The following is a 23,334-nucleotide window of genomic DNA, read 5'->3' as shown; positions in this document are numbered from 1 at the left end:
TTTTGACAGTTTTAGCTTTCAGCTACTATTTTGCAGGAGTTACTGTTTTGGTACGTTTAGCTTTTAGCTAATGTGTAGCTGATTATAGGGTTTACCAGAGGTTTTCCTTAATTTAGCTACAGTTTGGTTAGTTTCGGCTTTTAGCTACTATTTTGCAGGACTTAGCTTTTAGTTGCTGTTTTGCTCGGTTTAGCCTTTAGCTGGTTTTTGGTTGAAGCTATAGTTTTCCTTAATTTAGCTATGGTTTTACTAGTTTTAGCTACCGGTACTATTTTGGAGGACTTAGTTATCAGTTGCTCGGTTTAGCCTTTAGCTAACGTTTAGCTGGTTTTTGGTTTTAGCTATAAATTTCCTTAATTTAGCTACGGTTTTGCTACTTTTAGCTTTTAGCTACTATTTTGCTTGTTTTATCATTTAGCTTATGTTTTGCTGGTTTTAGGTTTCAGCAAATATTGTCTTAATTTAGCTACGATTGTGATAGTTGAAGCTTTTAGCCACTATTTTGCAGGACTTAGCTCTCAGTTACTGTTTTGCTCGGTTGAGCTTTTAGCTAATGTGTTGCTTACTTAAGCGACAGTTTTGCTAATTTTATCATTTAGCTACTGTTTCGCAGGTCTAAACGTTTAGTTACCATTTGCTAGTTTTAGTTAATGTTCTGCCAATTTGAGCTTTAGCTGCTGTTCTGATCCCAGGCTTAGCTTTTAGCTCCTGTGCTGCTGGTTTTAGCTTTTAGCTTTAAACATCTGGTACGAAAGGGCTGGGCTCTGGTACGAAAGGGCTCGATGTCGGGCTCAGACTTTACCAGACGAGAAATAAACGAAAACATTCAGCACAAACGTGGTCACCAAGTCATGAGGTGCCCAAATAAAAAAAAAAAAAAACGACACGTCAAAAGTTTCACATCAACTTATCTAAATGTTAGTTTCCGCTCAGCTGCTCGGTAAAAGTGGAAGATGAATATAAACATGACATAGAAGTGAAGAAACGGGTCGCAGACAGAGGGAGACGTTAAAAGATGGGGGATGTTGATGGTGACGTAATCTGGAGTCTGGATAGAAGCGGATTCTTTTGTTCCACGACGCACTTCTCCAGCTTCCAGAAGGAAATTACCTGACTGAATTACTGAATGCTAATAAATTATGAAAAGTCTTATTTTGGATGCATGATCCAGAACAAGATATCTTTTAGAAACTAAAGGAGGAGCTTATTTAAATAAATTTGTGTTCCTTCTGGGAAACTAATTCATATACAAATGAAGTTTTATGTAAATGAAACATAGATTACAAGTTTAAGCCCTCATATCTCACTGCTGCATAATAATAATAATAATAATAAAAACATTTATATTTTGTTTATCAAAACATTCAGCTCATTCAGGAGAAGGATGCCGTGACTTTTAAACTTTCCGAACGATTTCCATTTGTTTACAAATATTCTCCCATAGAAATGCATTAAGATGGCTTTTTTACGTTTTTGGCTTTTAGCTGTCTTTTAGCTTCTTTAAGCTTGTGTTTTGCTTCATTGGACATTTTTTAGTCCAATGAAGTTTTAGAGACGAGCAGGAAGTCCACCTTTGTTAGGTGGCGTTCCCTGACGTACCGAACTGCTGAATGGCCCTGTCTGCACTCCACGGCAGCTCCAGGGTCATGTGGACCCGGCGCCTCTGGTTTTTCACCCGTTTGTCCGCCTGCAGGGAAATCCCAGAGCTGGCTGCCTCCGAGATGATGGCCACCAACTGCGAGGAGAAGCAAGGTCAGAGCGCGTTTAGAGACGAGCCGAATTGTTAAAAAAAAAAAAAAAAAAAAAAAAAAAAAAAAAAAAAAAAAAAAAGAATTCCAGCAGGCGCCCACTGCTGCGGACCTTCTCTCCGGTCATGAAGCGGTCCTTCTCCTTGATGTTGATCTGATCGATGGTGGAGCCCTGCTCGGCCCGCGACTCATAGCGGACGCTGCCGTCTGGACGTCGCACCACGCGGCCTTTACGGCCCGTCATCTGCGGGGGGGAAGACCGGAAACGGTCACACAGTCGCTCGATAAACAGATCCCAACAGCTAATCAGCTTTTAAACAGCTGCGGAGCAAACTCGGGTCTGAACTCGCACCTCGGCGACTTTATCGGGTCCCCCAAACTTATCGATGAGCACATCCAGCGTGTTGAGAGGTAGTTCTTTTCCTAGCATGGAGATCTTATTGAGGAGACACTGCTTCATCTCCTCTATCCTGGCTGTGAAGACAAAGCAGAGCGGCACATTGACTCTACGGAGGGGAAACGGATTTCGGCGACGGCGGGAGGCAAAAGTGGGAGGCGGAGGGCCAAAAAAGAAAAAAAGGCGTCAACACAAACAAGTCCTCCTAAAAGAAGCGAATCGCGGAGAAAACGCCCACCTGACTGGCAGCTGGTGTGGTGGACGAAGATGACGTCGTCGTTGTCCTGCAGGGAGTCGGGCGACGAGTTGGAGTCCGTGTCCATGCCGTCCGAGTCGCTGCTGCTGTCGTCGGAGATGTTGATCACGCCGCCGCTGTCCACCGTGTGCTTGGGCACCTTGGCCTGACGACCTCTGGGCTTTCCTGATTTGGGAGACGTGAAAAACTAAAACACTCTTTTTTTTAAAAAATTTTATCACCACTTAAAGCAACGATGAAGGGTTTAATATAAAATAAATGCTTAATTTAAAAATGTGCTGATGTGTGGCGTGGTAGTAGCTGAGGGCGTGAAAGGGAGGCAGGCGATGTGCGTTCTTACGTTTTCTCTTGTTCCCCGGCGCCTTCTCCCTCCTCTGCTTCTCCGAGGGAAAATGCTTTGATACAAGAGACTGGAAAACTCCCCTAAAGGAAAGGAGGGAGTAAAAATAGAGAGAGAGAGAAAAGCTTTGTGATATCAAAGCAATCACAACAACATAAGCCGGCTCTGACAGAACGGGCATCCCCGATTCACCTCTTTAAAGCCGTCAGGTGCTGACAGGCAGATAAGGGCGCAGCTGAGTGATCTAATAAAGTCAGACTCAGACGTGTCTGCTGCAAGACGCTTAAGGTCACAGAGTTCAGAGCGCTCAGAACTTCCTTTTTTTTTTTTTTTTTTTCATGAATGAGTCACTCATTGATTGAACAGATGCTGCGAAGGAAGACAGAACGAGGACAAACCATGACCCGGGCGTTATGCGAGTGGGCGGAACGCCATCAGAACTGGAACGTCGCCGTTCTGTTGCAGCGTGACGCAGCAGAATGACGTCCAACCACCGTCACGAGCCCAAACTGGGTCGAAACAGTCAGAAAGGTACCGAACAGGAAAGTAGTTTTTTTTTTTCTCTGAATCTATTCATCCCGAAACAGTAAAATTAACCAACGTGACAGAAATTAATCGCCTAAACGAACCTTTTAATCACACAAAGGCGGAGGGTTTGAGTTGTGAGTATCTCGGGGGACGCAGTGGACGGATTTGAGTGAAACATCTGAACATTTGAACGGCCTAATTCAAGACGGCGAAATGTTTCCCGCGTCCACAGGTGGGTTGGACCTGGAGCTCCCTTTTAAAACTTACTCTGCTGCAGAAACAAATCGGTCAAGATGGCCGTCGTTCTCATCTAGGACCTCTCTGGTGCGTGACTCTCCGGTGGACTGCAGCCCGATGACGATGCACTGGAAAAAGGCAAAAAAAAAAGAAAAGGAGGGATGCGACATCAGCAGAAGTAAACATTCACACAGATGCAGAATATTCGGAGTATTTAGGAGGTTAGGTTAGTCGCGCTCGTGATTGAGTGCGCCTCCACTGACCTTCCCGGCCTCCAGCTCCTTCTGGGCCAGCTCCACCAGGGAGCGCACCTTGGCGGCGATGCAGAGGTATTTGAAGAAGCGCTGGTGGGACGACCAGAACTGTCCCCACAGGGACTTCCTGCTGACCAGGCCCAGCTCGTCAGCCGCCTGCATGAACACCTGCAGCGCCTCGGCCCACTGCGCACACATTCAGGGGTGTCACTGCGCCGCCTTTCTTACGAGCAACAACGACAACAAGAAGAAGAAGACACTGAAGGAGCCGAGCTCACCAGTTTGGCAGCTTTGTTGTAGACCTCCCGGATGTCGCTGTCCAGTCCGATCTCCTCAATGCGGAACGACACGCCGGAGAAGCTCAGCTGCCTGGCGATGTACATCCCGCTCACTTTCATGTCCATGGCTACAATCTCCATGGCGCCGACCCCCCTGTGTGCAAACGCCACGTGAAGGATTTATACGATTTATCCACACAGTGATCATCGTTTAAACGTCTGAGTGAGGCTGTCTCTCTCTCTCTCTACGTACCGCTTCTCGATGGCGTGCAGGAAGTCCTCGAAGGTTCTGAACGGCGTGCCCTCGCCCCAGATTCCCAGGCGGCTCATATAAATCATGTTCTTTGGCTCAGAGGCACCTGCGGGAGACAAGACGAGTGTCGGGTTTTAAAAGCGGCTTGTCGCGAACCCTCGCTAGCGTGCGTGCTGGTTCGTCCGCCCGGCCCACCTGTGGCACTGGCGTACACCACTCTGGCCTGTGGCAGCTTGTTCTGCAGGTCGAGCACGGCTTTGCCCATTTTGGTGGACGTGGCGTTCTTGGCTTTGTGGCATTCGTCGAAAATAATCTGCCGGGGGGGTGGGGGTCAAGGGCGAAGAACAAAATGCACAGAGCACACTGAACAGAGCACACTGAACTATCGTCTGCCGCTTTTATTTGGACTAATATCATCTCATGTTGAGAAATGACGAGATGTAGCTGCTTTGGCGAACCCTGAACGTAATTTATGCGTGTTCACGAGATGTCACGCTAACGTTATATGTTGTGAATGACTCTCATTTACTACGACACCAAATTGTAGACTAATATCTGCAAAACGGACTAAGATATAGCAATTTTTGTGTACGCTAATGTTGATTAGTTGTGGCGGCCATCTTGAATCGGGATGGCTCCAAGAGTTAATCACTCGTCGATGTACATCCAATGATTACTTTCTGCAAGTTTCATTGAAATTCATCTTTCTGTTCATGAGTTATTTTGCTAACAGACAGACGGGGTTGACTACAAGAGTTAATGCTAAAGTTTTAAGCAAAGATGTCATGCGATGAGCGGCACTTAGAGTAAGTGTTGTAAATGACTGTCACCTACTACAATATGAAATTATAGCACTGAATCAGTAAAAACGACCGAGTTATAGCAATTTTTGTATTTTCAAAGGATAGTTGGCTGTGGCAGCCATCTTGGTTTGGCTTGACCCCAATCATTAATCAGTTGTAGATGCACATCTAATGATTATTCCCTGAAAGTTTCAATAAAATCTGTTCAGCAGTTCGTGAGACACTTCGCTAACAGACAGACAGGGTTTAGTCGAATTAGTTAACGATTAATTCCTAATTATTAATAAACTCAGGGCTTGCATAATGTGGTGGTGCTCAGAAAACGATTAGCCTCAGCTACAACCACAGCAAATTTTAGGGCAATATCTGTAAAACCGGCTGAATTATAGCCATTTTTCTTTCTTTTTTTTTTTTTTAAGGTCACTTGGCTGCCATCTTGATTTAGGTTGTCCCCAAAACTGAATCAGCTGTGGACGTACATGTAGTGATTACTTTCTGCAAGGTTTGTTGAAATTTGTCCAGTGGATTGCTAACATGCAGATGTGGGGCAAAACGTCCCCGTCCATCTGCACCTTTCAGCGGCGGCGGTGGCGTTGGGGATAAAAAAAAAAAAAAGGATACAACTCCGTCAAAGTCCGGCTTGCACCAGTCCAGGATCTGCTTGATTCTCGTCCGGTGCTGCCCTCCGGCCTGACTCTCTCCAATCAGCGCAGAGTAAGTAGCGAACAAGACTCCTTCTGAGGTAGCTGTGTCTCCATACTTTATCTGACGTAAACACGCAAACAAATCAGACGTGAGGACAAAAAAAAAAAAAAACGGCTCTCCTTCTGTCGTGAGGCAGACATTCCCCTGAACTCACCTTGTTTAAGGCGTGCACAGGAATATGCTGCGCGTTTATGTCTTTGAGATCTCGCTCTGCGTCGAATTTCAGGTCATTGGATATGCTAAACCTGAGGGCAGAAACGACAGCGAGAGAGAGAGAAAAAATCAGAAACAAGCTCCGACGTGCTTTTAGATGACCTGCCAGCTGACGCTCGTCTTACCACAGTGATTTCTTTCTGCCCTTAAGGAAGTTCTCCAGGATGATTCCCGCCACCGTGCGGCCCTTCCCGACGCCGGCCCCGTCTCCGATCAGGAAGCCCGCCCTCTGGTTGTTCTGAAGGATCACCTCGTGTTGCTGGAGGGGAGAAAAAAACAAAGACGCAGGCAGAGTTTCGGGATTAGTCGCTGATAGTTCCCGAGCGATTCGGCCTCGTCGCGTGTCGTGCTGTCCGGGGGCGAGCACCTGGCAGGCGTAGATGATGGCTTCCAGCTGCAAAGCAGACAGCAGCCCGCTGTCGATGGTCGGCTGCGGGATGGCCAACGTGTATGTGATGTCGGGAGGCGGGACGCTGGACAGCGTGTTGGTTTCCACCACGATGTCGGGATGAGAAATTCCTACCGTGGCTGAAAAGACGGCGTGCGGGGGAAAAAAGGAGAATTTAAAACCGAACGAGCGATTAAAAAAAAGAAGGCAGGACGGTCGTATGTGGAGCTTAGCGACATACATTTAGAGGGTTTGTACTCGGCGTATGTGTCGACATGTCCCAGCTCCTCAGCCTCTTCCTCCTCGGCATCCTCTTCCTCCTCGGGCGGCGGCTGTGTTCCCTGAGCCTGGAAACAGCAGCGGGACCCCAAATGACGTCGTTCGCATTTTTGACAACTAAATACGGCTGTTAGGCTGATTACGAAGGAGCAAATTAGGTGGAAAGGCAAGAAAGAAACAAAAAGAACAAGCTCTGAACGTGTGCAGCCCCAGCTGTGTAAAACGTAAAAAACAGAATGTGATCATTTGAAAAATGAAATGAAATTTCTTTTTTTTACAGCCATTTGTTGCCCCTGTTCCAACTCCTGTTGCTGCCATGACATTCAAAACAACTTCTTAACTATTTGATGTGTTTGCCACTTCCTTGTGGGGGAAATAATAATAATAATAATAATAAAATAAAAAACAGATTAGCAAATCATCGCATTCTCTTTTTCTTTCCGTCTCACGCAGCCTTCTCAGGACTGGAGGCCAAGAGCTGCAGACTTCATCGGGTAGATGGTAATTTCAGGAAGCAGAGGAGCGGAGGATCTCTTCTGGACACAGCCATTTACATTTGGCGCGGCGTTAGTTTGCATGAAGACAGGTAAACCTTTGCAGAGTGCCGAGGCGGGACGGTTACGTTCCTGCTCTCGGCAACTAACGACCTCATGTTGTGCTGTGTCAAAATGAGACACCCCCCCCCCTCCCCCCGTCAGATTAGTGGACAATGAGGTCACCCGACATACAAATCAGACATGTGTGTGTTTATGGTTAGTGAGTTCATTTTAACATGACACTGGAGAGGTTGGTGTTTCTACCTGGAATCCTCCTAAAGGCGGAGTGCTGATAATAGCGGTTATATCATCCAAACTGGCCAAGTTCTGAAACCTGCCGGTGCCATTCTGCTGTCAACGAAACATAACATGAAGAGATGCAAACTCAAATGAACCGAATGCAGTCAGAGAACTGAAACAAAGAAATAATAATAAAAAATAAAAACAAAAATCGCAGCGAGTCCGTTTTTCTGAGCGGGTGTCTTAACGGGTCGGTCGCCAAACGGGGCGATGAAAAGGTGGGAAACCATGACGATGTTTTCGGAAATGCGCTCTGATCGAATCTGAGCGCATTTCGAGTACTGAGCGGGGGCTTCTACAGCAGAGTGAAAAGGGCGACAGGAACTTTCAAAACTTATTATTATTAATATTATTATTATTATTATTAACAGGACCTTGATTGCCCTTTGACCCAGACCCGGGAGATTCTCTTCATCCTTGGCGGGAGCGAGCCGGTTGTTTGCGTACACAAACACTAAAATACGGGACAATTAAGAGTTTCTGTTTTGAGGACAAACAGTTCAACTTAATCCTGCCTTTAGGCCTTTAATGAGCTCGGGTTGTGTCTCACTGGGCCCTGATTGTTGGAGATTTAGTTCCTGAGTCGTTTGCGGGAAACTAGGCAAATTTTTCTGTGACAGCAGCGCTGAATTCAAAGCACTTCGTGTCCTCGTGGCGGCATTCCGAGCAGTCGGGGTTTGAAAACTACAGCCTGTTCTCGGCTGGGCTCATTTTTCCTTGCCTGCCCACATCGCACCCACCTCCGCCTGCCTTGTACGCACCTCGCCAGCCACTCGCCAGACCCTCACAGGATTACTCGGCGGATGGCTTTCATGAGGGAATTTTCGAAAATGCCTCGAAACATTTTTGAAGGGGGGGTGGGGTTCTCAATTTGCTCGCGTGAGTCGCGATCTTGTCGCTTTGTGGGACAATTTTGTCGTCAAAACCCGTCCTAATTTTTTTCCGGCGGTTCTCTAATTCCTCTCAGGAGACAGAAAACCTCAGAGGCAAACGATAATAAATCGTAATTAGTGACGAACTGCTCCAAATCCAACTAGCTTGATTAGAAAAGCGTAACCCCAGCAGATTAAGACAGGACTGACAAGGTGGGGGACAAAACAAACCGGGGGCGGCTACGATGTGGGTGACAAAAATAATGCGCGCGGCACGTACGGCGCAGCTCTGCGAGCTCCGCCGGGCGCTTGATATACGTGAGACTGCGATGGCTAAAAGAAAAAAAAAAAAAAAAAAATCCCTAATTTCTTGCTATTTTTGAGTCACCAAGCCCCGGGAAAAGATAATAGCTGTGAATAATAGCTTAAAATGAGTCAAAACTCATGAAAAGAATGTAAGAATGAACGCAGGGGAGTAAAACAGCAGGGAACCAAGCTGAGATGGATAATATGACCGATCTTTACTCCCAAGAAAAGAATTTCACGTGATTATTTAAACAAGTCTCAATTACACAGCAGTTAGACGGAGTTACAGTAATAGCAGTTTTCAGCTGCCGGTGTAATAAGCAGCTTGATTGCTTGCTGCTGACCTCTAAGTGGCTCTGTGCTGGTGCGGCGGTGCTGCTAGTGTTGACGTCCCAGAGCGTGGGGACAGTGTCCAGGTTGTCTCCGCTGACGAAGGTCTGCGAGTCGGCATACTCGGACAGAGAGTCCGCCGGAGAGGAGAACAGGGAGTTCGAGAGGTCATCAATGCAGGACAGGTCCTGGAGACGGAAGAAAGGAAGACAAAACAAAACAAAGAGGTCAACTTCTGGCTTCACAAATCAAAGCAGCTCTGTGACGTCCGGTCCTCTAACATTTACAGCACACTGCGCAAAAACAGACAGACAGGTAACACACGTCGCAAAAACATGTCACATGAACAGGATTAAAAAGCACATATGGTTATATAAACAAATAACAGACTGCTTCTTACAAATGACTACAATGCTTCCTCAGGTACCACTTCCTTCCCTTTATAAAGGCTTTATTAATGATTAATAAATAGGTTAAAGCAGTAATAAGAGTCCCTTTATAAAGGCTTTATTAATGCTTAATAAATAGGTTAAAGCATTAAGATTCATTTATAAGACGCTCACTATGTGGCATGATCAAGTGCCGCACTTTCAGTTGTTTCTTCACAATTTAGAGTTTCAAAATAAAGCGAGTCATTAAGTTAAGAGCATTTCTGGATATGACGTTGCTTCGGTTACAAACCGAGCAGAGCAACTAGTAATAAATTACATTACCCGAACAACTAAAAGTACGGAACATGAGCTCGCCAAATAATGAGCCTCCTTCCTCGTGTAAACAGTGTTTTATGTTAGCTTAAAAACCGTCGATGTCTTCTAAGGTTATTTAGTCATAAAGCCGTAATAAAGCGCTGTTTCTGTTTTTTGAGCTTCATGTTCGTCAACTCAGCAGTTTTTACTAAAAACGAACGCATCAAAGTGGAGGAAAAGGCTTGAAATGTTCATTTTCATTATTCCCCAAATTCGAGAGTTGACTCCAGAGGTACCGTCTCTGATCAGCCGTGTTTGGACCCACCGAGCTGTCGTCATTGGAGCGAACGCCACACGCTGCCGATCGGTAAAACAGAACCATCTATCTGAACTGAACAGAAGCTGAAGCTGCTTTGAGCGTCGGAGCCTCCTCGTTCTGCAGTGGGACCCATGCACCCGCGGACGCAGCAACAATAAGGACGGTAAATAATAGCCCACTGCACGCACTGCAGGATATTATTACAATTATGGTGCCGGAGGGAGCAATGCACCACTTCCTGTGACCTCGTGCGGTTTAATAGGAAAGCAAGATGTAAACAAACTGGAGACTCTTGAGAAACAACTTGTTGGGACATTAACTAAACTTTGCAAGAGAGACAGAGAGACGGCGAGCAGTGCGGAGCAGAGAGGAGCAGAGAGGAGCAGAGAGGAGCGATGAGTAAACAGTTCAGCGCGGGTTGCCTAATCTTCAGCAGGATCTGGAGAAGAGGGTTTCGTATTCCGCTTTCCGCTTTCGTATTTGTCAGCAGGTTGCAAACATTTGCTCTTTGGGCCGCGACGTCCGCCGCTGCCGCCGCTCGACGCAGCAGCTCCGGGTGTCGTTCTGAGCGACGCTTCGAACGATAAACCGTCAGGGACGCCGTTTCCGGTTGGTAAGCTAATCTGATAATTCGCGTTTTCATGCACACATGCACATTTTTTCTTCTTCTTCTTCTTTTTTCTGCTTGTCGTGTCTCTTTTCATTAAGAGCCAAGCTAGTCCAAATAAGCACTCGTCCCCCGTCGCTGAGAGATAACGTTTTCGCTCGTGTCTTCGTGTCGATGTGTCTGTTAGCAAAATATCTCATGACCCACTGGATGGATTAAAAAAGAAACTCTCAGAAAGTAAGCATTAGATGTGCATCTGCAGCCGATTTACTTTTGGAGGCAACCCAAATCAAGATGGCCGCCACAGGCAACTGATTTAACAAAACACAAAAATCACTGTAGTTCAGTCAGTTTTACAGATTTTGCGCTAAAATTTGGCGTAGTAGTAGCTGAGAGTCATTCACAACACATAATCCGAGTGCTGCTCATTCTACTAGGTCTTTGCCTAAAATTTCAAGCTTTAACTCTTGGGAGTCAACCTGTCTGTCTGTTAGCAAAATATCTCGTAAAACACTAAGTGGATTTGAAGAAAACTTTCACAAAGTAATTGCTGGGTATACAACTACAGCTGATAAACTTTTGGAGTCAATCCCATTAAAGATGGCCGGCACAGCTGAAGGCCATTAGCCAACGCAAAAATGGCTGTAACACAGTCAATTTAGGTGATTTTGAGCTGAGATTTGAGGCGGTAGTAGCTGAGAGTCATTCGCAACACATACTAAGACCTTATTGTTCCTTCAATTCTCAAAGTGGCGAACTTTCGCTCCAGTCTATCGAGCCTAAGAGACGTTACTCAGAGTTCGTCCGAAATCCCTTTGCAGGCGCGTGGCGATGACAACCTGGAGCTCTGAGAGTCAACACGACGACGCTGTGTGTCCACGCGTACGTGTGTGTATTTTTACCCCGCTGACATTAAACGGACAAACAGACTTAGTGACCACGACATTTAGACGGCTGTAATTTTGCAGGGTGGGGAGGAAGATTTTTCCGAGGTCACAGCTTATCAGAGTCTTCTGGTCACGCTCTGATTATAGCTAGTTGTTCGGCTCTATCTCTATCTCTATCTTTCTCTTTGCTTTTCTCTGTATAAGTGTGTGTGTGTGTGTGTGTGTGTGTGTGTTTGCTTCCTGAGGGCAAGATCAGGCATGATCGCTGCAGGAAGGTGATAACTAAGTAGTAGCGACAGAGGAGTAAAGCCACGTTTCAGCCTCGCCTTTGTTCGCTTCGTGTCTTTATTCCCAGTCATCTGCAAGTCATTATTTCTCATCGCTCCGTGCCTTTGTTCCTCGCCCTACGCCTGGCGCCCTCGACCCTTTTTTCCTTTTTTTTTTTTGACTTCGGCTACACGAGTAAATAAAGTCCACCAAAGGGCCTCGTCTCATGGACGCACGTACGCAGAAACACGTGTTTGTGCGCCTCAATCACAAGTCAGCCTGAAAACGTTTATTACACGTCCGCAGAGGTACGATGTGAGCTACACAAACCTGATCAGACAAACAAAACTTCCTGTTTACTTCGACGTAAAAGCAGAATCAGGCTGTCCCATTTGTCCTAGCAGAGTTACCGTAGATTCCTGTAGTAGGAACATGTTGCAGGAAAGCCGTGCGTTTTCACAAAAATTTTATATTTTCTTTGCTGAACTCTGAAGAATATACGTTATGTATGGAAATATTAACTGAAATTACCGTAGAAATGACTTTGAAACGCTTGACATGTGTATAAAACTCCAGCTGTAAACAAAATGCTAACTGTGTTAGCTTTCCTATGGCGTTTCCAATGTTAAGTTAGCATCTATGCTAACTGCTGGTCAGCAGCTCGTGATTAATAAAGATTTTGGACATATGTTAATCTGCACTTTTCATTAAGCACGGAAATATATAAATCAGTGTTTATTTACATTATGCATAAGAAGCCATTTTAATGTATCTATCTGTATTTCTCTTTGTATTTCAATTTTTTCGTGGTTTGGATAAACACCATCAGTTTACCTGCTGCCTCCTGATGTAAACTCCCAAACCTGATAATCCAGATGCATCAATAATTATTTAATAATCCCATTTCAGGACTCTGATTTGTAACTGAATTGAATTATGAGGTACCTAAGGATGCCCACTCTAAGACATTAGTTGTTCGTAACCTTTCCAGTGAACCCCGCTCTCTCTCTCTTTAGGCTGGGTTAGAAATAAAGCTGTCATTTCGCAGTTTTCCCTGCGAAATCCTAACCAGCGTGGAGGCTCGCACCCGTGTGGGGTGTGTGTGTGTGTGCTACTCCATCCACCGCTCCTGTGAGTGGGCCCTGCCAAGCGGAGATAAGGCTCCAATTCCAACTGTCCTGATGGCAATCTGTCTGCGTCCACAGAGCACAAAGAGAGCCTCGCCGTCGTTAAAAAACAAACCACCCATCCCGCCCGTCTCCTCCTCGCACTTTTTTGTTTCGTTTCCTGCTGTACGGTGAATAAATGACCAGCAAATACATGCAAATGTTTTCTGCAAAACCGTTTTTTTTTTTCGGGGAGTTAAATCTGCCCTGAAAGCTTTATTGTGTTTCCTTTCAGCAGCTTCATAAAATCAGTTCGTGTGTTTTAACGTCCACAGAAGAACACATAGAAGCCCCGTTTTTTCCTCCTTGTGTGTGTGTGTTTTAATTAAGGCCTTGTTCCCCTTTTATTTCAGTTTCTTTTATGAAGCAACGATTGTGTTTCCAACTTACAGCGTCTCCCTTCGTCGGAGTCTGTACCATGGACAGCGTGTAAAGGGTTCAAGACGAGACTCCTCATATGAAATGTTTTTTTAAGCGTGAGGGTAATAACAGCTCTCTACCTGCCGGTGATTAACGCAGGCACAAGGAGGTGGAAAACAACCGCAGCAGGCTTCGTAAGACGCGACGTGTCGCTTGTGTTTGCAGCCGAAGCCGGTAATTATTGGCTTCCAAAGTCAGAAACCGGAACACAAACACCGCGCGTTCGGCCAGCCCGAAACAAGAGTCGAACGCGACTTCGAGGAGGACTCCAGCGGGAAAAAGAAAGGCGCTAAAGAGCGCGAGAGGCAAAGAGCAACGGCCGTTCCTGATACGAAACGCTGCGGCGACACCAGATATGAAGCTCGGGCGCCGCCATACATGGAAGTCCAGCAGCTCCGAGTCTTTGTGCACTTTTTTTTTTTTTTTTTCTGTCTGGGACTCGTTGTTGAGGAATGCTGCTCTTCCCCCGCTGAAAGCCAAAACCTCACACCTGTTGAAACAAATGCCACCAGGTCTCCATTTTGGCTCAACCGTGGCTGCTTACATCAAATTAGGGACGCTTTTGTTTATTTTCCTAACTTTAACTTCAAATGGATTTGATTTGAATGAATATTCCACAAAGTAATGACTGGATGCTCATCTACAACTGATTACCGTTTGGAGTCAACCTGATCCAAGATGGCTGCCACAGCCAACTGACCTTAAAGCACAGAGAAAAAGCTCTAACTCAGTCAATTTTGAAGTGACTGACCTAAAGTCTGGCGTGGTAGTAGCTGAGAGTGACCCGCGACACATATTCTGAGTGATAACAGATAGTGCCAGATATTGAATTAAAATTTTGCCACTCGCCACGTCATTTCTGTTAGCGAAATACCTCATCAATTCCTGGATGGATTTTAATGAAACGTTCCTGAAACGATCAACGAATGTACCGCTATAACTGATTAACTTTTCAAGCCAATTCAGTTCAAGGTGGCTGCCACAGCCAACGGACCACAGAAAACACAAAACCGTCTGTAATTCAATCAATTGTGCAGATATGGTGCTAAAATCTTTTGCGGTCGTAGCTGAGAGTCATTCACAACACATACTCCAAGTGCTACACATTATACAAAACTTCTGCTTAAAACATTTAGCATTAACTCTTGGAGTCGACCATGCTTGTCTGTTAGCAAAATATCTCGTGAACTACTGAACAGAATTGAATGAAACTTTAAGAAAGTAATCACTGGATGCACATCTACAACTGACTACCTTTTGAATTCAGTCCAGCTAAGAATGGCTGCAACAACTAATCGACATTAGCCAACACTAATATGGATATAACTCAGTCAATTTTACAGATTTGGAGCTGAAATTTGATATGGTAGTAGCTGAGAGTCATCTACAACACATACTCAGATCGCATGGCGAGGCCTTTAATTTATCACTGGTAACAGAACATGTTCACGTCTTGCAGGGACATGACAACCCACTTCCTGGATCTTTCACCCCCGCAGGCACTTTTTGCACTACTCTATGAAGAAAATGGACTTTTTCTACCTTTATCTTGTGTTGACTATTAAAAAAAAAAACAACAAAAAAACAAACATCGGGTCAGAACCAATGACTGCGGTCCTGACCCACATCCTGTTCAACTCAATAACCAGGCTTCGGCCAGGCCGGGCCGGGCCCAGGGCTTCCCCCTCCCACACGCTGCCAGCTCTGCTGCTTCTCCAAGGCCAGGAAACAAGTCACCCTGCACGCCCACACACACACACACACACACACACACACACACAGACACCTCAAATGACCTTAGTGTGTTTACGTCAACTTTTTATTCACTTGGACTTCTTAGCTCGATCCACCTTGTTTTTTTGTCTTTCTTTTTGTCATCCTCCGTGTCCTCTGAGCATCTTTTTGTGTGTGTTCTGGTCTCAGGTTTCCCACAGAATGCTGCCACCGCAGGACTAACTATTAAACTCATCATTTCACTAATAACAGTCTGCGTGCACCTCAGCGCTGTTTCCATAACATGAACATTATTATTATTATGAAGCAAAGGTTGTGGCTGGTTTACACACAAATACAACTATATATAACTATATATATATATATATATATAGTTATATGTGTGTGTAGTTCCTGCTTATTTCAGTGTCTTTACTGTGAGTCGGTACAACAACAACAATATCACAATATTATTACCCCCAAAGATCCTGCTTTAAAGCTTCAAATGTAAGCGTACCCAGAGTGGCAGTAGCTGTGGGTTGCATGTCACCGATGAGTCTGACATTTGGAAAGGCAACAACACCAGCAGTGTGTGATGCAGCCAGCTCTTCAAGGGCCTGACAGCAAGCCATGTGGGTGCCCCGATTTCTTATTGTGGCTTTGACTGCGAGCGCCCCCCCTCCCTCCCCCACCCACTACGATCAGCTGACTTAAACAATCCTTCTCCAGGCTGGTGACCTTGTCCGTCCAGTCAGCAGAACCTGAATGATGGGCCGTGTGTGCATCTGAGTGTTTTATTTACTTCTTTTAATGTGCAGGGGTACCAATCCCTTCCATCCGTCTGTGAGAAATCTGCTAAACAGTTTGCCCCCCCCCCCTGTCGGATCCGCTGGGCTGTGCCTTCAATAGATTTTTTTCCCTTTGACTTTACAGAGACTTTTGAGGAAACCAGCTGACTTTTGGTAACTGAATACTAAGAGATTTTTGAACAACGGTCGGCCCTGCTGGGCTGGTAAATGATGTAAGTTACCGGCACGACGACAATCGCACCGGCCCAGCCCTCAGATCAGGTTTTTTTTTTTTGCCAAGGAAGTAAAAAAAAAAAGAAAAAAAAGAAAGAAAGGCAGAAAGGACTCTTTCATGTAGTGTATGTGTTTACTTTTTGTTCACAACCACACAAATATTTATATAAAATGCATTTCTCAGTTGGTCTCCTTGGAGTACCTCATTTTTCCTCCTCGCAGCTCACTGGACACGAGTTTGAGGAGTTAAAGTGGGCAAATTCAAAACACAAATCTTTTTTTTTTCTAAACCAGCACCTGGTTTTAACCTGGTTCTGTCCTAATAGTGCTTTTCTAGCTGGGGTGCTGGTCCCCCCCAAAAAGAACAACTACTGCCCACCCCTCTTATGAAATGAGAAAAAACCAAAAAACAGACTCTAAGAGTCCTAATGTCGGCTTTTGACGCCGTAGCTTATTTTGAAAGGATTTTAGAATGGAAGCTATGGTCTCAGGTGAGCTCACATCAGAAAATGTGCATTCCTCATCCATATTGATTTGTTTGACTGGTAAAAGATGAAGGAATTTAAACATCCCAAGCATCAGGACGAATTCAAAGAGGGGCTTAAACAGTCTGAGGCTGACTCTGTCAGTGGAATGTTGATTAAGCTTCTGGTGGTGCCGCTTCAAAGCTAGCTCTGCGTTACCTCGCAGCAGCTGCGCTAACACGGCTAACAGGCGAACGATTCAGTAAAAATAAAGTTGCGCTGTCTCTGTCGCCACACGGACTTCCTACGCTCGCCGGCTTTCATGTTTTTTTTACGTTAAAACTGTCCCTTTAGCCCAGATTTTACACAAGTGTTTACAATCACAACGGTGCCGTGTCACGTTACCGACGGCACGGCAACTGTGGTAATCTAGGAGGGAAGCGACAGGAGATGATAAGTCTTAATAAGTCACTTAAGGGTAGCTGTTAGCTCCATTTCATGGAGCTATCTACAGCAGGTGAGACATTAATTGTTCACAAGCTAACTTCAGAAGATCTGAGCTACTGCTTTTAATTTTGCGATGAACCCTTATGGAGAGTAGCAGATGTGTTTTGTGGAAAGAACAAACTGTCTTTGATACAAAGACCTGAATTAGCCGATCCGGGAACAGAGCGTCGACGGACCTGTTTGACAGCAACGTGTTTCCGTACACATGCAACATTTTTCATTATGCTGACAGAGAAAATCTTTCCGCCGTTTCCATCCAAAAGAAATACATTCAAAAGGTACAACTGTAGCCGTTTTAAAGATCACAAAGAGCTCCTTTTAGGAGCCAAGAGAGCATATCTTTTTATCACTGCTAATAATAAAATCATCAATTTAACTCACATATTATGCTTTATTATTTGAAAAGGTAACATCTAAAAGGTCTAAATGATGGTTTAGGCTGTGTTAGACCAGTCAAATAAAGAGTTTTCCCCACTCCAACCCCCTCCTGACCAGCAGGCCTCTGTGTCGTGCAACGTCTGCCTGCAGACAGCCGGCAACAGCTCGCTGCTTACGAGCCTCCTTGGAATTTTCCGGTGTTTTCCTACGCTCTGGAAAACTAAAAGGGATGCCATGTCAAGTGTCCTGGCGAGCAGCTGAAGGACTGAGCAGGTTCAAAGAGCAGTCCGTCAAGTTTTGTACACACGCACACGAACCCGAAGCTTCCTGGCTGATTACTGGAAACAGGGAAAACAAGTTTCTGTAACGCGCGTGACTCCCGGCAGCAAATAAAACTCTCCACGGAGACGTGGGAGTCTGTCTTTGACAGAGGCAGAAACCACCTGATGTTCTGTGTTTTTGTTAAATAAGGATGCTTTCACAGCCTAGTGACGGGGACAGAAATAAAGGACTTACGCCAATATTTGCTGTGAGCGTATTTTTGTCTCTGCAGGCTCTGCTCAGTCGACGTCATCAATTAGGATTATCCGGCAATATTTTTAGTTGACACATAGCTATGACTACCTTTCGTTTTTCTTAAACGTGTCCACTGGAATCTGAGCTGACGTTGGCCTGATTAACGCCGGTGTTGTGCTGAGTCGTTGCTCCCCTATCGGGAGCCCTTTCCCCGCCACCTTTGCTCTGTTTTCTTATGGAACTCTGCTCCCATCAACTGATCCACTGGTTGCTAAATTAGCTGAGAGATTAATGGAAATGAAAGTGGTCGACAGCGGCGTCCCAAACTGACTCAGTCCTTCGTAGAAAAGGAGGCGTTCGTGCCTTTCAGATGTGAAACCGAGCGCTTGCTCAGAGACGTAGACGTGAGAGGTGACGCGCGCCGCGAAACTCGCGCAAAAGCGGCGACCTCTGCCATTTAGGCCAGCAGCAGGTAGGATAAGACACATTTTGCAGGTTAGACATGCGTGTGTTTACTCGCTTTCTTTGGGAGATTCAAACCGAACAGAAACCTGAGTTTTTCATACGAGCTCGAAGCACCTGAAAGGGCCTCGATGTCTTTCAGATTTGCGCCAAACGCCCACGTCTTCACACATCTTTGGCGAGAAGGGGCGACTCTCAAGCCGCGGCTCAAAGCGGCGAGCCTGGGGTTCGGTGCGTACGAGCAAAATCTGGCTCCCGGGTTTCAAAAGTAAGAAAAAAAAAAAACGTACAAACATCATCAACTGATTGCTTCACCGCGTCCTGAAGCCGACAGAGGAAGCAGCAGCCCAAAACAAACTACGTACCGCCTCGCCGAGAGACATCCCAGCCCACTTTAAACGAACCCTGAACCCCTCGACTGTCGCCGACGCCACTCAGATATCTTTAACTTCAAATTAACAGTTAAAAGGAGAAAACGATGAGGGCAGAGAGAAGGAAAAGCTTCAGATGCAACAAAAACAAAAAAAAAAAACAGCTTAAATGTGAATGCAAAACCCTTTTAATACACCTCCAGGCTAGGGTTGTCACAATATTAGAATTTAAAACTCCATCCCGGTCGCAAAAACGTCATACTCAATACTAGATCAGAAAGAAAAAAAGGATAAATTAAGATGATTATGAAGCATCTATTTTAAAGGACTCAAAAGGATTTATGGATCTTGACGCGGTTACTGGGTAATATTTTATGTTGAACAACAAAAAGAAAAGCACAAAAACGAACAAATTTGTGTTTATTTTAAAGAAAACTATCAAGGTGGAGTTGTGATTTGTAGGGAAGGGAGGGTGTTTAGTTGTGTGTAGTGACAAGTTAAAGGTTGGTGTCAGTGGTTTCTGTTTTCTTTTTTTTTCCAACGAACTGAACAGAGAAAGACTGAACTGTGACCTTTGAATACGGTGATCAGAGCTCCTCCTTCACACGGCGGTCAAATGTTCTACGCTTTCTTGTCATTCTTGGACTCCTTTACCAATCTGCTGGCACACACACACACACACACACACATGCGTGCGCTGAACTTCGTCACTATAGTTTATGGGTCAAAATGTCGCCGTGCTGCACGAGGGTTGCCCGTTTAAAGTTTGTAGTCGAGTCAGCAAAGCAGCTTTCTCAGAAAATGTCGGCTCACGGGGAGAGCGGAACAACAGATACGGTATATTTTCCAACATCCCTCCCGTGCGAACCGCTAAGGCGCTTGATGACAGGGTACGCGCGGCGTTTGGGTCTAGGAAATAAAAAAAAAAAAGAGCTGATTCCACAGAGGTTTCCACGACGACAACTCGCGCCTGACGCGTTAACGGAGGGTCTGTGTGACTGCCATTTATCTGAACGGCGTTCTGCTGTTGTTAATACTCGCCGTTCTGTTTGGAGCCCACAACGCAGGCGGATGCAGACACTGTCAATTGCTTCAGGTGGAATTCTAAAATGGGTTAAAGCAGAAAAACCTCAGGGCCTACAGCCAAACCACACCGACACACCGACACAGAAGTAAGGCAGTGAAATGGTTTGAAAGTGACTTTATGATCTAATGCTGCAGCCTTGATAAAGATTAGGACAAAAAAACAAAACATTTTTTTATGTTTTTTATCTGTTTGACAAAAAGAGCAACACATCAGCATCAACCAGAGGAGCCCAAACCGGCTCTGTTCGCATCGATTATCTCACAAAATGACATCCAACTAAGTACGATTTCTCCTTTAATCGTTAATTAGTCTCTGAACACCAATTCTGCTGACAGCCCACTCTGCATATTGCACGAGGACAACAGATACAGACACTTCGAAGACACCTGTCCTGTATTCCTAATGTGGCAAAAGAGCGAAACAATGGCCGCTGTTTGTTTGAAACTGAAACACTTCGTGGACTGTGACGGTGAAATAGTTTTCCTAAGCGAGCCAACGCTACAGGGACAAACCCAGACAGGCGGTGTACGCAAACCTGCGGCGTGCAGGTAGTGCAGTTTTACCCAACTCTGCTTCTTGGCGGCACGATGCGATGCCGAGTTCACTTCGCCTCGAGTTATTCTGAAACGAACCCTGGCATTTAGGGTTTGACACATTCGGTGCGGCGCTCAGGGGTTCCGACCTGAAGCATTTTGCTTTGCAGAATAAAAACAGTGCTTATCTCACACCTATGCGCTAGCCTCTCTCTCTCTCTCTCTCTCTCTCTCTCTCTCTCTCTCTCTCTCTCTCTCTCTCTCTCTCTCGACACAGACCCTGCCCCAACCCCAACCCCCGCCCCCTCCGCTTCGCACTCATCCTCTCCATTATTGTTTATTCACTTCCCGTAAAGCTTGCACGCACAGGGTCACGCTCGAGGTTCGACGCAGTACCAGGAAACTGACGACATGTGCCCACCGAAAGGATCCGCTGGTGTGCTCCGAAGACAGGTTGAATTCCTTTTAATGTTGTGGCGCAACGACGGAGGGCTCGCGCAAAGGAAAACAAAAACGCAGCGAAAGAGACGTCACACTCTGTCTGACGAAGGCTGCAACAGGATCCAGTTAAAGCTGCTATTCAAGATAATATAAATAAATAAATAAATCCAAATCATTTCACTGGAAGCACGTTAGAAAGGTATTTTTAAATGACAGGCTGAAGCACGCACAGCTGCTTCTGCTGACGCTCGCTTACGTTTTAAGGAAACATTCGATTAATTCAGAGAAAACTACACATGTGTGTTCATAAAATCCAACTCCTTTAGGTGAATGATGAGCAACTCGTCAACGACGCTGCGTGGGAACAACAACAACAAAAAAGTTGATATGGAGAAATTGATCAATATCAACCTAGTGAGAAATTCCGTGGAATCGGACTCAACAAGCCCTGAGAATGAAAGAAGAAGTGGAGAGTTGGCTGATAAATTATGATCATAAACGCCAACAACAACAAGGAAGCTCGGTTTACGGACAGCAGTGACGATAAGCGTGTTTAATAGTCAATCAGAAACCCAACAAGAGCGCCGCTTAGCCTGACGAGATATCAGGTTATATAACTTAGGGGAAGACGACGAGGAATGAGGTGGATGATCATCTGTCAGCGTTCCCGGCCGGGAATGACCGTCTCGACGATTTCTTTTGGCTGCCGGCGCGGCCTGCCAGCGAAGACGCCCGCTGCCTGCCTTACCAGGCGTTGGCGACTTTCACTTAAAGCCCGATTACCATCCGATAACTCGTTCAATAAACTGAGGACGAATTGGTTTCCTCAACCAATGACGAACGAGGGGATAATCGTGTTGAGTTTCATGCCGGCTTGCACAGGAAAAACAAAAGTTGTAGTTGTCCGAAATATTTATTTCCTGTCAAGGAGTCTTTGTGAGGAACACAAAAAAGCTAAAAGGCATTTAAAGTTTCGCTGCAGTTGTGCTAATTCCTGATGAGCTTGAGGACAGATTACACAAGCAAAGAGGAAAAACCCAATCTCTTCTTCTTCGGAGATGTGATCAGAAGGAAGTATGCTCAAACATTCATTCAAGTTAAAAATAAAAAAAACACGTAGGCAGTTAATGAGCAGCTTAAAAGAAACACGTTAAAACCTTTGAACAAGCAGCGCACATTTGGTAATATTTACACATCAAACGGTTTTCAGATTGTGAAAAGCACCACAGGGATGAATGAACGGTACCCGTACCTTGGGAAGCGGGCGTCCCAGCTGAGAATATAATTTAGTCCAGATCTGCATGAGAGACATGGGTCCGACCGCTGCAGCACGGCGAGGGGAAAAGTCACACATGCACGCACATGCATAGGCTCCCGCTTCACCTCGGCTCCCTGGCTCCAAAAGCCACCTCCATGAGGAAGTCGAAAGTGCCGGTAACCGCCTCGCGGCTCGGTGTGGCTCCCACCCAGAGCCGTGGACCCTCGCTTGCGCCCCCTCCACCCCACCCCACCACCCCCCCCGTTCCTCACAGCTCCTCCCTGGCGCGCATCTGCCTGCCTCTCGCACTCTGCTTCTGCCGCGGACAAGAAACAAACAAAACTCGGAGGCCCTCACGCGCGGGGGACACGGCCACGAGTGAGGCGCGCTTCCTGCTTCATTGGAATGGGGCAGGCATTTGCATATAAGGGCTTACGGATGGTGATTGTTCGAGGAGTTTGTGCTCTCAAAGTTGGAGAGCGAGTGTGTGTGAGAGAGAGGGAGAGAGAGAGAGCGCAGCGGAGGGGAGGGGAGGGGAGGGGAGAGGAGGGAGGAGCTTTCAGGAAATGATGCTTTTGTTGGTAAGTGACTAGAGTTACTGGCAGTCAGGCCCATTTTACTGTACATGGTGTAACTCAACCGCATTTGTAGTGTAAACAGTATTGCGCTGTGGACCTGGCTGCTCCTCACACAACGCTGCTTACAGCTACACCTAATGGGCTTGGGTCACATTTTAATGATTATTATATTTAGAGGCCGTCTTCCCTGCTGGGCTGCTTTTTGCTTGTCGTTCGTCTCCGTTTGCCTTCAGAGGCTGAATTTCACCCCCGGCAAAAGCAAACTAGACACGTCGGGGGAAAAAGTGAGCCGCCCCGGGAAGACGCAAACGCGAGTCAGTTTGTGACGAGCAGAGTCCGCGGCTACATCCACAGCGGCGTCGGTCCCCTAATAAGGCGATCTAAAAACCAAAAAAATCAGATGGAGATGAGTCAAGCGCTCGCTGAACGTCTGCCTTCTCCAGGAGTTTTTGCAGACATCAGCCGGTTCACAATGACAGACAAATTCTTCATCATGAAAGGTCGTTCCCGCTTACTGGAACAGAGGGCGTGATTGTAAAAGACACACGGACACACAAAAGAATATTCTGGGAGTTGTTGTTGTTTTTTTTTGGCAAATCCAGCAAATCCAAGATGCTAATCTGAGACAG

At 45.9% G+C, this 23,334-nt stretch overlaps 1 protein-coding gene across 5 annotated transcripts in view; it reads right to left on the bottom strand.

The window, feature by feature from the left end:
* The window catches only part of si:ch73-63e15.2 (strawberry notch homolog 2), a 61,610-nt gene that overhangs the window by 6,870 nt on the left and 31,406 nt on the right, over positions 1–23,334 (bottom strand). For 2 of the 5 annotated variants that reach the window (XM_017407287.3, XM_017407291.3), the window contains 17 exons: positions 9,038–9,211; positions 7,480–7,566; positions 6,642–6,747; positions 6,380–6,540; positions 6,138–6,271; positions 5,954–6,044; positions 5,716–5,859; positions 4,487–4,604; positions 4,292–4,397; positions 4,039–4,192; positions 3,770–3,946; positions 3,537–3,634; positions 2,742–2,824; positions 2,384–2,566; positions 2,101–2,222; positions 1,861–1,992; positions 1,600–1,735 (listed from right to left, as the gene is read on the bottom strand). In XM_017407287.3, the coding sequence (XP_017262776.1) occupies positions 1,600–1,735; positions 1,861–1,992; positions 2,101–2,222; positions 2,384–2,566; positions 2,742–2,824; positions 3,537–3,634; positions 3,770–3,946; positions 4,039–4,192; positions 4,292–4,397; positions 4,487–4,604; positions 5,716–5,859; positions 5,954–6,044; positions 6,138–6,271; positions 6,380–6,540; positions 6,642–6,747; positions 7,480–7,566; positions 9,038–9,211 (2,206 nt within the window). Of the gene's footprint in view, positions 1–1,599; positions 1,736–1,860; positions 1,993–2,100; positions 2,223–2,383; positions 2,567–2,741; positions 2,825–3,536; positions 3,635–3,769; positions 3,947–4,038; positions 4,193–4,291; positions 4,398–4,486; positions 4,605–5,715; positions 5,860–5,953; positions 6,045–6,137; positions 6,272–6,379; positions 6,541–6,641; positions 6,748–7,479; positions 7,567–9,037; positions 9,212–22,121; positions 22,359–23,334 lie in introns of those variants that run through there. The other 3 variants (XM_017407290.3, XM_017407288.3, XM_017407289.3) reach the window with 3 other exon arrangements.

The sequence above is a fragment of the Kryptolebias marmoratus genome, linkage group LG24 (genome assembly GCF_001649575.2).
Source record: "Kryptolebias marmoratus isolate JLee-2015 linkage group LG24, ASM164957v2, whole genome shotgun sequence".
NCBI classification, from domain to species: Eukaryota; Metazoa; Chordata; class Actinopteri; order Cyprinodontiformes; family Rivulidae; genus Kryptolebias; species Kryptolebias marmoratus.
Note: the sequence above shows the minus strand (reverse complement) of the source record. Positions and strands in the feature narration are given on the sequence as shown.